Source organism: Polypterus senegalus, chromosome 3 (genome assembly GCF_016835505.1).
Source record: "Polypterus senegalus isolate Bchr_013 chromosome 3, ASM1683550v1, whole genome shotgun sequence".
Taxonomy (NCBI): Eukaryota; Metazoa; Chordata; class Cladistia; order Polypteriformes; family Polypteridae; genus Polypterus; species Polypterus senegalus.
The window spans coordinates 20,079,520-20,095,600 of record NC_053156.1 but is presented as its reverse complement, the minus strand read 5'-3'; the positions used below and the strand labels follow the sequence as shown (position 1 = coordinate 20,095,600).

At 40.7% G+C, this 16,081-nt stretch overlaps 1 protein-coding gene across 4 annotated transcripts in view; it reads right to left on the bottom strand.

The window, feature by feature from the left end:
* Positions 1-16,081, bottom strand: part of dip2bb (disco-interacting protein 2 homolog Bb) — a 257,746-nt gene that overhangs the window by 21,253 nt on the left and 220,412 nt on the right. For all 4 annotated transcript variants that reach the window (XM_039746742.1, XM_039746743.1, XM_039746744.1 and 1 more), the window contains 5 exons: positions 15,857-15,987; positions 8,996-9,164; positions 8,719-8,889; positions 8,449-8,510; positions 1,686-1,743 (listed from right to left, as the gene is read on the bottom strand). In XM_039746742.1, the coding sequence (XP_039602676.1) occupies positions 1,686-1,743; positions 8,449-8,510; positions 8,719-8,889; positions 8,996-9,164; positions 15,857-15,987 (591 nt within the window). The remainder of the gene's footprint in view (positions 1-1,685; positions 1,744-8,448; positions 8,511-8,718; positions 8,890-8,995; positions 9,165-15,856; positions 15,988-16,081) is intronic.

The window sequence follows — 16,081 nt, the reverse complement described above, 5'->3', positions numbered from 1 at the left end:
TTCAGGAGCAGAGAATTTCAGAGGGAGAGACAGAGAGAGAGAGCGCGCTGGCAAAGAAAAGCAAACAATCAAAAAATCAATACTTGTGCTTTTAAGTTTGCCGAGGCATTTTTAGAGGAGCATCAGGATCTTCTAAGCAAACAGCCTCTGTGCAAACAGCCCCTCTGCTCACATCTCCTCCGTCAGGCGCAGAGAACGTCAGAGAGAGAGTGAGATTAAAGCAACAATCAAAAAATCAATACGTGTGCTTTTGTGCTTTAAATATGCCGAGCACCGCAATAAAGCGGCATTTTTTTAGAGGAGCGTCAGTATCTTTTAAGCAAACAGCACCTCTGCTCACAGCCCCTCCGTCAGGCGCAGAGAATGTCAGAGAGGGTGAGAGAGAGGCAGAGACAAGCAAACAATCGAGCTTCGCGCGGGATGCATATCTTATATCATTGAGGAGTTTTAGTTAATATGTAATACATGCTCTGATTGGGTAGCTTCTAAGCCATCCACCAATAGCGTCCCTTGTATGAAATCAACAGGGCAAACAAACTGAGGAAGCGTGTAGCATAAATTAAAAGACCCATTGTCTGCAGAAATCCGCGAACCAGCGAAAAATCTGTAATATATATTTAGATGTACTTACATTTAAAATCCGCGATAGAGTGAAACCGCGAAAGTCAAAGCGCGATATAGCGAGGGATTACTGTATTCTTAAAAGAGTTAAGAATCTGCTATAGGGGAAGAATATATAAAGAGAAAAGGACAGGTCCAAGAACCTAGCCCTGTGGCACTCCACATGTCAAAGGAGCAGAGTCAGATGATAAGCCAGCCACACATGGGAAATTAGTCCCATGGCTAGCATAGACGGAAAGTCCCATTTGCAGATTGTAAGTGGGATATGCATACAGTTTTCAGACCGTTCAGAAATGGTTCAACTGTATAAGCAAATTTAAAGAAATGAAACAAGATTTATAAGCTTTAAACAAGAACTTTTCTTTTCTTTGCTACATCAATTTATTCTATTATTGTGTGAACTGTTTTACTTTGAATTTTTACAAACGCTTTTAAAACAAAGATATTTTGTCTGTGGAATCATTTCAACGCGTCAAGCTATTGCTGAATCTCAATTTGCAAACTGGAGCTGCTGAACTTTGGTAATTTTTGGTAAAAACAGCTACAGTTAGTAGTAGGGTGTCCTGCAGTGATGGCCACAAAAGATGCTGAAAGACCGCATGATGATTGTTCATGTCCTCAGTTCTTGTTTTTCGTGTTCTATTGTTGTCTCTGTGGCTTTCCTATTTGTCTCTCAGTTTAAAGTTTAAAAATTCAGTCCAATAATAAGTGATTTTTCTTTTCCCCACCAGTATATAAAGTATATCATGCAGTCCATTCAAGCATAAATACTTTGTAATCGACACCTGAGACAGTCCAAACGTCCAATGATCTAATAAAAGAGGAATGTGTAATTATAAACTGTGCAACCCGCCTCAGAGAGTATGTGTGAAGACCACTGTGGGAGGACTCACTACCACCCATCAGAGCTCACAATGGAAGGGTCAGGTGTGTACTGTAAGTGCTTAGGATTCAAGATTCTTATCAGCGGACTCAGGGACTTCTGCTAACCGCACACGATAAGGGATGAATCAAAGAGAATACAGCAGAATGAACAAGTTGCCCAGGAAAGGGCACAGACTTACTTTTCCTGACTCCATCAGCGGTAGGCTCTGGGGGGCTCCACGCTCAACCAAGCGAATTCTGGAGAAAAAAAAAAAACAACAAAAAAAACGAACAATTAAGTGTGTGACCAATTTTATTTGTAGGATTCCTGCAATGTGTGCCACTAATGCTGCGCACAGAACGAGAAATACAATAAAGCAATGGCAGCCTGAAATGTAAAAAATGTAAATTATGAAACACATCCAAAGAGTTATAGGTTCAAATTCTGCTTTAACTCCCCAACATATGCCATTATCTCAAATGTGACCAACGCTTGATTACAGAATTACGGGCAGGAGTGCACTGTGATTTATTTTCCTGTGTTACGACATCAGAAGATGGGATAGCTTCTCAGACTTAATGGAAGGCATCACCCAAAAATTTTATTTTTTCATTTTGTATCTGTTACTTACCCCATGTTTTTTGTTGTGATGGCAGAGAATAAAATTTTAATCTTATGTTTTACATGGGAAATGGAGGTAGAGTTTGTGAAACAATGTGGAGTCTGCAGGGGGCCAACACTGAACAATGGCTATGGAAAAAAAACCCTCAAGTTACTTGCGTCGCATAATCCACATGTTAGTCTTCCAGTCATATGCTCACAAATTTTAAATCACATGTATTTTTTGTTAAAGTAATGCTAAATAACTTCTTCAGGAAAATCAGAACAGGACACAGACCAGATTTAGCTCTTGAACTGAAGACCCACCTTTCCTCCTCACTCATTAGTCAAGAGGCCTGTCTACAATTCCTTTAACGACTCATTGGTACTGACAGCTGATGTGAAAGCAGTCAAACACTATGCAATTTAAAGGACTCATGAATATCTGAATTTGAAAACTATTTTCATGATTTTTTTTTTTATATGTGGGGGTTTCTTTTCTGACATTTGTGTTTACTTTCATTTTTATTTTAAGGGTGGTGTTATTTATTACCATTTTGTTTTGTTCATTTGCTTGGCACCACGCTGGCCTTGCATCGTGACATTATCTCCAAAGCTGCAATTACATGTTGAGAAAGCTATAGAAAGTCAGTCTGTCTCCTTTGGTTTTACCTAATTAGAACATTAGAACAATCTGGATGAAAAGAGGCCATTCAGCTCAACAAAGCTTGCTACACCTACTGTCTACCACACTACTTGTTCACTTATTCCAAGTGTCTGTCATTCTCTTCCTAATGTTTGTGTGAAATTTCCCCTTCACAAGTTTCCAACTGTGTCCCCGTGTTCTTGGTGAACTCATTTTAAAGTCACCGTCTCGATCCACTGGACTAATTCCCTCCATCATTTTAAACACTTCAGTCAGGTCTCCTCTTCATCTTTGTAAAGGCTCAGCTCTTTTCATCTTTCCTCATAACTCATCCCCTGTAGCCCTGAATCAACCTAGTTGTTCTTCTCTGGACCTTCTCTTGTGCTGTTATGTCCTTTTTGTACTCTGAAGACCAAAATGCATATAGGACTCCAGTGTGTTATAAAGCTTGAAGCAAACCCTCCTGTGACCCTACTGCACACATCAAGGCACTATATAACCTGACATTCTATGACCCATCTTAATGGCTTCTGAACACTGTATGGCACTTGATAGTGTTGGGTCCACTATGACTCCTAAACCCTTCTTATAAGGTGTACTCTCAATTTTCCAACCACCCACTGTGTATTCAAACCTAACATTTTTACTTCCTATGTGTAATTCTTTACATTTACTGACATTAAATTTCATCTGCCACAAATCTCCCTCTGTGATGATTCATCCTCTCTTGGTATCATCTGCAAACTTCACCAGCAGCTTGTTACTTATATTCCTATCCAAATTATATATATATATATAAGTATATATATATAAAATAATAGCAGCGGCCCCAAGCACTGCTCCCTGCTGGACACCACACTTATCAGCCAATTCTGACGAGGTTCCTCGCACCATCACCCTCTGCTTCCTGTGTCTAAGCCAAATCTGCACACATCTACAGACCACACCTTGAACTCCCACTTTTTAGTTTGATGCCCAACCACCTCTTCTGTGGCACCTCATCAAATGCTTTCTGAAAGTCCAGATAATACTATCACATGCTCCACTTTGATCATACCCTTTTGTTGCCATCCATCCAACCCGCTGAATCCGAATACAGGGTCACGGGGGTCTGCTGGAGCCAATCCCAGCCAACACAGGGCACAAGGCAGGAACCAATCCTGGGCAGGGTGCCAACCCACCGCAGGACACACACAAACACACCCACACACCAAGCACACACTAGGGCCAATTCAGAATCGCCAATCTACCTAACCTGCATGTCTTTGGATTGTGGGAGGAAACCGGAGCGCCCGGAGGAAACCCACACAGACACGGGAGAACATGCAAACTCCACGCAGGGAGGACCCGGGAAGCGAACCTGTGTCTCCTAACTGCGAGGCAGCAGCGCTACCACTGCGCCACCGTGCCGCCCCATTTTGTTGCCTCCTCTTAGAATTCCTGTTCCTGCCATGTGCTGCTCAATCTTATCCTTAATAATTTGTTTGATTAATTTTTCTGTAATGCACGTTAACCTTACAGGCCTGTAGTTGTTTGGATCTGCCCGGTCACCCCTTTTTATATAATGAGATAATATTGCCGTTCTCCAGTCTTTCCCAGAATTTCCCCAGTGCACAGTGACTTCCAAAAAATATGTATGAAGGGTCTACATATGTGTTCGCTAACCTCCTTATGAACTCGAGGGTAAACATGATCTGGTCCTGGGGCCTCATGTATAACGCCGTGCGTAGAACTCGCAGTATAACATGGCGTAAGCACAAAAGCCGAAATGTGCTTATGCACAGAAAAATCCAGATGCAGGAATCTGTGCGTACTCCAACTTCCACGTTCTTCCGCTACATAAATCCCGATCAGCGTGAAAACTAACGCTTCGTGCACGCATTATGTAACGGCCCAAATCCTCCCAGAATTACGCCTATTTGAATATGCAAATCAATATAAATCGCCCTTAAGCGCAGCCTTCTGTGAAAAGACAATGGGAAAAGCATGGGGGGAAACATAAGAATTTCAGCGAATACCAAGTGGAGGCAAAGGAAAAACATACTATTTGTTCAAATAAACCGTGGTATAATCAACAAAAGGAAGTTGATCGAGTGACATAGCGTGTTGGAGAAACTTGAAAGCTCACATTCACAAATCGCACAGTGCCGGAAATAAAAAAGAAGTCACATATCAAAGTCGCCGTGAAAAGCCGAGTTGTAGCCCACTGTCTGAGTGTCATATGAAAGCTTATTAGGGTACAGAGAAAAAAGGCACACAGTGGGAAAAAAGCACGAAATATCAACTTCAATCTCGACATTTCCACTTTAATCACGTAGTTTATTTTGTCATTAAAGTAGAACATCATAAACTTCATCTTAAAATCGTTTAATTAACCAGTTTCTCAAATCACATCGTAATTAAAGTAGCACGTTAAATGCTTTGTTTTGTATTTGATCTTCTGTGTGTGTGAATCACTACTTGCTTTTTAAACTGGCTCTCTTCCTCCAACTGGACACAGAGTCCATTACATTCGTGATATTACAGCTCTCTGAATAACTAAAATACTGAGATGTATACGTGATATCATTTTCATGATGATAGGAGTTAAAGCACGTTATTAAACATGTGTTTCACTTCGATGAAATAATTTATTGCAGCAGTACAATCAGGGGCGGCTCTAGGCTTGTGGTGGCACTGGGCAGAGGAAGAATCGGTGGCTCCTTCACCCGCCTGTCAGTGAGGTAGCTTATGCACGGTGGATGGCCTCGTCCGTTGAAGACACTGCATAGCCGCCTCGTGCTCATGACACAAGCATTTAACTTTTGCCGAAATTTGTCGCTGTGTTTTTAGCTGTGTTGTTATTTTCTCTTTCTGTTTTATATTCAATATATATTGGCGTAGCCGTCACTGCAGTCCTTGCTTTTTTTCTCCAAGTAACCGATCGCCATACAATCAGCTCTGTAATAAACGTTAAGCCATCTGTAAGCTTAGCGCAGATTCGTCAAAACGTTTAAAGAACATTGAAATATCTTAGTAGTACATGTTTAATTATTTTATCCTTAACGACACTCCCAGTGAAGAATATAGATTATTTAAATGAAGTTAAAGTTTTATCTGTATAATTTAACAAACATATTTTGCTGCATTTCACCTTAAAATTTCTGAACCGCGAGGTCCGTACAGGAAAGGCTTTAAAACATTTTGCCGTGGCTGAGACAGCGTGTCCTTGAAGCTGTATACCGATAATTCCCTTTCCGATCAGCTGCTGCTGTGATTCACACTCAGATACAGTGATATAAATACTCTGAGTGGTGCAGTGAGAGAAATATTGAAAAAGATGATCCGCTGTGGCAACTCCTAACAAGAGGAGCTGAAAGAAGAAGAAGAAGAAGAAGAAGAAGAAGTGAGAGTAACAACGCTAAAGCAGTTATGGTATTTGAACTACTATGGCTATTCCCTGGACCATTATATTGTTACGAGTTAATTACAATCAGATGCATTACACTAATAAACAATATGCGGTTAGTTTCTGTGTATTTATAAAGCCGCGTCATGAAAATAATGAGTTACCACACAGGAAGAGTAGCATTGCTTTGACGCTGGGTGCCGCCAGTTTGCAAAACCGAGCGGAGAACTTGCGTACGACAAGGTATGAGGTACCGTGGAAAAGTGCGTGGATTTACGCCAAGTGTAGGTTTTATACATCGCGATTTGAACGTGGAAAAGTTCTTACGCAACATTTCTGTGCGTACGCACCGTTTATACATGAGGCCCCTGGTGATTTGTTAAGATTTCAGCCTATTTAATCTCAGCAGCTCTTCTCCCTCTACGATTTTCAAATTGCTCAGTATCTCCTTAGTAGTCCCTTTTATCGGTGAGAGGTTTGAAGACCTCTGAGAAATGAGAGTTTAGAGCATCTGCTATTTCACGGTCTATTTTTTTTTTACTTCCCCTTTACTATTCCTGATGAACTTCACCAAATCCTTGATTGTTCTTTTACTACTAAAATACTGAAAAAGTCTCTTTGGAGTCACTGAAAGAATCTCTTTGGGTCATTAGTGACGTCACTGGGGCATTTAGCATAAATATGGTGGCATATGGCAGATTAAGTATTTCTCACTGAATATACTTTGCAACATTGTTTCTTAGCAGTAGTTAGCTTTAAAACCAACTAAGTCTATGAAGATCAATCATTTATTTTGACCCTGGTTTTGATTCTTGCCTTTTTCTTTTGTCGCTTCGGTTAGCATTTGGGCGATTCCATTCTTTTTGAACAACCCTTTTTAGTGAGTTATGTTACTTTGCTTGTATTTTGGACACAACTGGAAACCTTTCGTTAATCTATTAAGGAATTACTTATCCTTCCCTCCTGCCTCTGGTATTCTAATTGCCTGGGGACAAAGACGAGCAAGAACTACAACAGCAGTTAACTGTGACACAACCAAGCTGGTAACATGTAAGTGCCATAGGTGGGATTTGGAGCATTCTGTTAAAGTTACAGTAAAGAGTGTGAATAAGATCACCCTCCAAAAACACCATGATCAAACACCACCCTAAGATGGAATCCTAAATACAGTAATCCCTCCTCGATCGCGGGGGTTGCGTTCCGGAACCCCCCGCGATAGGTGAAAATCCGCGAAGTAGAAACCATAGGTTTGTATGGTTATTTTTATATATTTTAAGCCCTTATAAACTCTCCCACATTGTTAACATTATTAGAGCCCTCTAGACATGAAATAACACCCTTTAGTCAAATGTTTAAACTGTGCTTCATGATAAGACAGTGATGACAGTTCTTTCTCACAATTAAAAGAATGCAAACATATCTTCTCTTCAAACGAGCGCCATCAGGAGCAGAGAATGTCAGAGAGATAGAGAGAGCGTGACAGAAAAACAAACAATCAAAAAATCAATACGTGCTGTTGGGCTTTTAAGTATGAGCACCGCGATAAAGCAGCCGCAAAGAAGGGAGCAATGTGAAGGTAGTCTTTCAGCATTTTTTTTAGAGTAGCCTCCGTATCTTCTAGGCAAACAGCCTCTGTGCAAACAGCCCCTCTGCTCACACCCCCTCCGTCAGGCGCAGAGAATGTCAGAGAAAGATCGAGAAAAGCAAACAATCCGCTTGGGAAGCACATTGTATATCATTGAGGAGTTTTAGTTAATATGTAATACATGCTCTGATTGGGTAGCATCTAAGCCATCCGCCAATAGCGTCCCTTGTATGAAATCAACTGGGCAAACAAAGTAAGAAAGCATGTACTTTAAATTAAAAGACCCATTGTCCGCAGAAATCCGCGAACCTGCGAATAATCCGTGATATATATTTAGATATGCTTACATTTAAAATCTGCGATGGAGTGAAGCCGTGAAAGTCGCAGCGCGATATAGCGAGGGATTACTGTACACAGCAGAGGAAGAGCTTTATCAACTACAAACCCCTTGGCTAGAACAACAGCTACATTTATTTATATAGCACATTTTCACACAAAAAGTAGCTCAAAGTGCTTTACATAATGAAGAAAAGAAAAATAAAAAACGAAATTAAAATAAGACAACATTAGTTAACATAGAAAAGGAGTAAGGTCCGATGGCCAGGGTGGACAGAAAAAAACAAAAAAAAACTCCAGACGGCTGGAGAAAAAAAAAAATCTGCAGGGGTTCAGGGGTTAGAGCACCAAGCAGAGAAACGATGAAATAACCAGTATGGCTTTACACCCTCCAAATGTCACCTCACCTGTCATGCCTCAGTGACTTCATGTCAACATAAACTGTAGTAGGCTCTGGTCCAGTAGTACCCTGTAAAAGTAAATAACAAAATAAATAAATGAAGGCACTCCACTCAGGAGTCTCAAGCTACAAAATTTCCCCGAGTGTCAGTGAGTTTGTATAAGGATGAGGATTTGAAGTCACGTCTCCCATTAAGACTTTTGTTAGTACAGATGCCATACCAATAAAACATACAGTGTCTTTTAGAAATACTGCATATGCTCATTTAAAAGCTTACCTGCAAGCAGATGGCTAAGTTCACCCTTGACCCAAAGGTGGTGCTGACAGCTCGGGGAGATAAGCCCAGGTCCTTGAACAGCTTAGAGAAGGACTGGGTGAGCGCCATTCGGGGACGCTCTTCTGCTACGACCACGCAACCCCGCACGCAGGACAGATTAATGCCACGGGCCTGCAGCAGGAGACAAAAATCAATCATGAAGTGGCCATTGCTTTTATCATTGCCAAGCCAGCTCCACGGATCACGACTCTATGTGAGCAACAGACTTGCTGCTTACCTTCAGTGCTTCTGTCTGGGACCCCAGGCCTTTTGTGCACATTTCCATGACTGAGTAGGAACAGAACGTGTCTCTGATCTTATACTGGCTGACAGCAGACAGCCAGAGTGATAGGTTGGTCTCCAGCTCTAATGGTGGGATAAGGATGGACTGGTGGCCTGAGTAAACGCTAGACAGAGGAAAAGAATGATCCGTTAAGGAAGGTAATGAGTGGATAACAGAGTCTCAACAGGCCTGGCCTAGAAGACAACCATGTTTAATACAGTATTTAGCAGGAAGCACAGGGGAACCCAATCACACACCCTTGTAAAGCCATACTGGGAGGGGATACACAACAGATGAAGGCAAAAGAAGGCTCAACCACTGTAATCATTTCAGGTTTTCAACATGTCCACACTATGCAGACACCAAGAATTGGTTTCATTAAAATATAAAATAAGTAGCTGAAAAAGTAAAAGCTGGGTCTGAAAACCTGCTGTCCTGAAAAAGAATGAATGTCATTTGAACAAGCAGCTGCATTTTAGCTCTGTTACTCAAGTTTTTTCACATCATCACAGCTACGATTTTAAGGTGCTTCATGCCAGATGAAATTAAGGTTGTCCTGCATTACACCTTGGCAGTTTCAGAGTGGAGTTCTAAGTTGGGTACAAAAATCACTAACAAAATACTTCTACTACGTCATAATTTGATGATGTCAGTTCGCATGAGACAGAAAAGTGAGTCAGTGTGCAATAACAAAGAGCAGAATGGCTGCTGGCACACACCAAAGTAGCAATGAGTTCATGCGCAGGTTGACTCACTCTTGTCTGCAATGTGTGGGTTTGTCTGTAAGGTGAGTCTGATTGGGTCCAAAAAAAGACTTATGACTGGGTTGGCCAGTTTGACACATGGCAAGAGGCAATTAAGAAGAAAAAATTTTTTAAAGAGTAAATAAATGGTTCTGCAGTCGGTTGCTGTGACGCATCTCCTCCCTCGACTGCTGTGCTATCTTTTTTTCCAGAAAAGCAGCAAATCATTTTCTCTTGTGTGGACCAACTTGCTAAAGTAGACAGACATATTTTTAACACAACAAAAAAAATAAACAGCAGACTCAATTTACATTTACTCATTTGGCTGATACCGTTGTCCAAGAGGACTTGCAACATTTCTGATACAATTGATTACATTTCTTTTGGCTTTCCATTTGGAGCACAGGCAGGTCAAGTGGCATGCTCCTGGATAGACAGTGTTAGTAGTGGGATTTGACCCCACAAAGTCAGGGTTTGAAGTCCAAAGCCTTAACCACTGTGCCAATTTCTTCACAGCACTGCCAAAATGCGGAATAATGTGCCAAGGCAATGCCAAAATGAAGCCAAAAGTAAATGTAATTTAACATACTTAGACATAAGTAACATCTTGTTTAATTTATTACAGTCAAAACACTTGCATGTAAAGAGGCACCAATGATGAGCATGTGGTGGCCTTTTCTGATTTAACTGAATTGGTAAATACAGACCCATTACAGCAGGAATTTAAGACTATGTTCTTACTTTGCGTTAGTTACTCAAATGCTTAATGTGTTGAATAATTAGACTCGACTTGTGACCTCACTGATTCTTTTGCTGAAGTTCTTTGTAGAATGTGCAATCATCCAAAATAATTATTTAGTGAAGTACAAACCCATGCCACTCGTATATTCAGGAAGTTGTTTACACCAAGAATAGATGATGATGATTATTATTATGAAATTTGCATAAATCAACTATGATGATATGTGTGTATATAAACACACACATATTTTACATATACACATATATACAGTACATATATACATACATATCTATCCATCCATCCACCATATATATATATATATAAAAGACATTAAGCCCGTTACATTAACGGGCGCTAGAACAGTAGTGCATAAACATTAGTAGGAACAGTCTATATTAAATGGCAAGGGACCTTGTATGTGGCTGTAATATGTGTCACTGTATTGTGTGCCTTTAATTTTCTCTCTCAGTAACACTGGTTTGTTTTTCCGTAAAATGCCTGTAATTTTCTCTGACAGTAATACAGTTGAACCGAAGTAATTTCCCCCATAGGATTGTATGTAAATACAATTAATCCGTTCCAGACCATATTAACTGTATGTAAATATATATATTTTTTTTAGTTTTTAAGCACAAATATAGTTAAGTATACCATAGAAAGCACAGCGTAATAGTAAACTAAATGTAAAAACATTGAACACCACCAAGAAAACCTTGAACAACAGAGAAAACTAACACTGCAACAGTTCGCACTATAGCCTTACGACTTGCTCGCTAAAAACACTTTTTTTTTTAATGAGTTTTAAGCACAGGGAAAAAATGAACATTTGAAAAATCCGTAATTTAATAAACAACCAAGAAAAGTAACAATGCACGCGTGCGCCTGTGTGTGTGCGTGTCTGTCGCGCGCAGTTTGCATATTTGTAGTTGGAGAACCACAGAGGGAGAGAATGAATCACGTATCAAAGTAGTTTTTATTCCTGAGCTTTCAGCTCCTGCCAGGAGCCATCACCAGAAAATAATGATTAGACATACAAGAATCAAAGGCAAAAAGCTCAGGAATAAAAACTACTTTATGATACATGATTCATTCTCTCTTTCTGTGGATCTCTAACTACAAATATATATCTAGATATATACACACACACATATACATATATATATATATATACATATATATATATATATATATATATATATATATATACATATATATATATATATATATATATATATACATATATATATACATATATATATATATATATATATACATATATATATATATACATATATATATATATATATATATATATATATATATATATATATATATATATATATATACTAATAAAAGGCAAAGCCCTCACTGACTCACTCACTCACTCACTCACCCACCAATTCTCCAACTTCCTGTGTAGGCAGAAGGCTGAAATTTGGCAGGCTCATTCCTTACAGCTTACTTACAAAAGTTGGGCAGGTTTCATTTCGAAATTCTACATGTAATGGTCATAACTGGAACCTATTTTTCTCCATATACTGTAATGGACGTTAGCTCGATGGCTGTGGGGGGCGGAGCTGCGTGTGACATCATCACGCCTCCCACGTAATCACAAAACTTTTAAGTGCCGGGTCTTGGCTAATATTAAATAAAGCCGAGGACATTGCAAGATCGCATGAGATAGCACAGGCACAGCTCAGAAGCTTCGATGCATGTACTCCGAGTGGCTCACATGAACAGACTATGAACGCAGTATGCAGAGAAAGCAAGACCTCTAAAGAGCGCGGAGACTTTTTATCACGTGAACATGTCTGCAAAAAGTGGCGTTTCCTGCACTGCAAAAATACTACAAAAGTCGGGCAACCGGCGTGAGCATAGCTGTGCCGGCTTTTGAGACGCTGACTGCGCTTCTGCCTTAAGTGAAAGTAAACACTTTTTATTTTTTTCCTCCTTCCCATGAGCTATAGCCCAGACAACTGTAAACACAGGATCCCATTTCTAGAACGCGGCAAACTAATATTAAGGCGCTTCACACTTTCTTTTACACGTATACGATTATGAGGTCGACAGGTCGGATTATGAAGACACGCACAGGAGTGGAGGACCGACAGTGCCATCCTGGCCAGTTGGCAGGAACGTCTCACCAGTATACACATATTTAATATGTGTGTGTGGTTTCTTCTTTAGGATGCACAATGTTTAACCTTCTGAGACATTTGTGGATGTGAAGAATATGATATGAATCCTGCTGCAGATGAGTATTTGTTTGAGAAGTCTATCGTAACGATGAACCGTAGACAACGAGAGATGTCACGAGTCGGCCATTCCTCTGGAGCTGGCTGATGCAATGACTCTGCCGCGTCATTGCTTGGGCCAATCACTTCAGGCCTATACAAAATTGACAAGTTATATTAGAAGATAATTGGTTGCACAGTGAATAGCAACCTGTAGAGGACACTCAGGGGTGAAATCAGGAAACGACTGGAGCTGAATGGCGGATCTTTTGTGTAGTCTGTCTTAGTTTGGAGCCTATATTTTATCTTTCTATGCATACATACTCAACACAGTATTAACGGCAACATGAGTTGACTTAAAATGGCTCCTTACTTGAGCCAACATATTGCTGAAGCCACGCAATGTTTTCACAAAGTACTGTAGTGAGTTGTGCATTGGTGGGGTATGCTACAGTGTGCGCGACCTCAATTTCCTCTTCAGTCCTGGTGCGTGGACCCTTGCATTGGCAACCTTGTGTTTCCACAATTTTGGAACCGTGCAACCCTGTGCATGTTGTGTGCCTATGGCTAGACAAGAAAACATCCACTCACTGGAGGAAAAATTGTCTTGAAAATTCAGTACCTGCGTCTTCATAATCCAACATAAAAAGTACACGGAGATTACCAAAAGTTCACAAATTCATAGTGAGAAATCGGCCAGACCTTACAAGTGCTAAGATGAAAGTTTGTGTAGACCAAAATGGATAAGGCACTTTGGAATTACAGGTGGGGCCATAGGTAAATGATAGGATAATAATGTTTAAGAAACTGCTAAACCCAGCAGCAGCAATATATCTTTTGTATTATTTCACAGGTCTCGTATGTTTTCTGGCTCTTGAAGAGCCTTGTAAGGTTAGTTTTTATCTGCGCTGCTCCACACGGCTAATTCTTATGCATTTGGTCCATACTGCCTTCCTTACACCAAAGTTTCCCAACCTTCATGGTCCCGCAACCCAGTTTTGCTTTTTATAAATTCAGCGACGACCCACTAGCAGCAACTGTAAACCGCCCCCTTGGTGAATGAAACGAGCACAACCAGGGTGGGGGATTTGGCAAGGTTAGGTAATTGGTGCCCCCCTTGGTGAAACAAGCATATTGTGCTTTGCTGCTGATCGCTTAACAGACCCACTGTAATCCATTTGTAAGCCAACGACAGCAATCTGGGAGTTACCGGCGTCAACTCGGGTCATTGCTACTCAGTGGTTAAAAAACACAAAACTTAGGCAACCCACTCGCAAGCCAACAACTGCAACCCCCTGAGACCCAGTGGTCGAGAAACCTTACACGAAGGCTGCGTGCGGACACCGAGACTCAAAGACTGGTTTGTGCTTCTCTTACACCAGCAGTTACGGGGTGTGTGTGTGTGTACTGGTGACCCTCACCAGGCCCACACAGCTTCAGCTGCAATGACCTGTACACTTTGTGGCCGACATACGGCAAAGTGGCCATTGCAAAATGGAGCCTTAACTTTGGAGCGTGACTTCATCTGCAAGGTTGACGTGTCAAAGCAAATAAAAAACTTAAGTGGGGGGTTCTGCAACCATACAGTGTTGCGCATGAACACTTGAACCATAAATAGAGCAGAGTTTGCATCCCTCCATGCCCAACTGTGTCTGCAGCTACCTGCGCCAGAGTATAAACAGGTCGTCTTCAAATTTTTAACATAATAGAGGTTATGGCACCAGTTCGTAAGTACCAGCTGTCTGTAAGTTGGACGCTCTTAACTTGGGGGCTGCCTGTACTTTAATCATTTTATTTCAGGATGTGCAGGTATGTGTTCATTCTTCATAACCGCAGGTGGGCGCACATAGGAAAAATGTCAACCCCCGGCATCACAATCAGATACTGTATATTATAAAAAGCCCTAATGGTGGTCACTGAATTTTTTTTTTTTTTTTAAAATCACCTTTTAGTGGAACTGCTTTAGCACATCACCACTATGCAAAAACCGTAACAAGCATCAAAACCATTAAACAAGTGATTTAAAAAATGCATTTCCCTTCATTAACATTGGCAAACGTGGTAAATTAATGGCACAATGGGCAGTGAAAAAATGTTAATGGTGTATCCTCTCAATCTTTTAATAAAAAAATAAAGTAACCTTAACAGTAAAATAACAGAAAGGAAAAATAAATCATAATTTGTCAATTTGTCTGTCCAGGATTTAAAATCACCTGAAATTAACCTGAAATTTAGTACACATATGCTACGTGATGTCTACTATCCTCTTTTGGGGTGTTGATTGACCTCCAAGGTTATTCCTCTTTTTATTTTATTGTAGAATCAACTCTCAGCAGCGGCCAGCAGGGCGAGCATGTGGCACAATGCGTACGGGCGCCATTCTCATTCCCTACCACCTTTGCCATCACTTCCCCTATATCTCTTCATATCTTAAATCATTCTTGAGGCAGATTGAAGACTTAAGTGGCAGCTTAAGTGTAAAATTAAAGAAAACGTACTAAGTAATTGCAACACAAACACTGACTTAATCAGTTTTAACATGAAAAGATGCCGACGGAAGAAGAGAAGAAGCGGGCCGCTAGGGTGGAGAAAAGAAGAGCTGCTCAGGAAACAGCAAGCGCATCAACCTCTGAGCAAACGAATGACGAACAGAGACAGAGGAAGAGGAGGAAAACTAGGAATGCTCAAGTCAAGTGTATTCACTGCAAGTTATCGTACATTGTGCCTTTACTGGTCTATCATAATACAAAAGCCATGATAATCAAAACAAAAATAATAAAATTGTGACAAAAGGTTGTTGAGCTACACAAATGAGGAAAAGTCTATTAGAAACTATGTTTGAAACTGCCCATTTCTGCTATCAGAGCAATAATAATAAATTTAAGCAACCGGATCTGTATAGAATGAGCCAGGAAGAGGACGTCTGTCTACACTGGCACTACACAAGATGAGGAGCACGGTTTGAGATTCCAAAGAACAGAGAACTGCAGTTGGATCTTGGGTTCAGAAACTCTACAAAACTATAGAGCAATGGGTGCAAAACCACACTCCCCCAACCACCACAACACATGCACACTTTAGTCAAGAGACGAGATACCTGCAGAGACACCAGAGCACAAAACCCAGGCCGCAGTAAGGATCCAGGCAAATGGCGATCTGGCGCGACGAGTAGAGCTCACACTGAAGCTTGATGGATCGGCACAATGTGCTCACAGCAACATGGGAGATCTGCGGGGGAGACAAAAGTGCGGCATTAATGAGGAGTAACAGTAGCACAAAGCAAAGACCTCAAAACAAACTATAAACCCTGCCTGGAATTCTT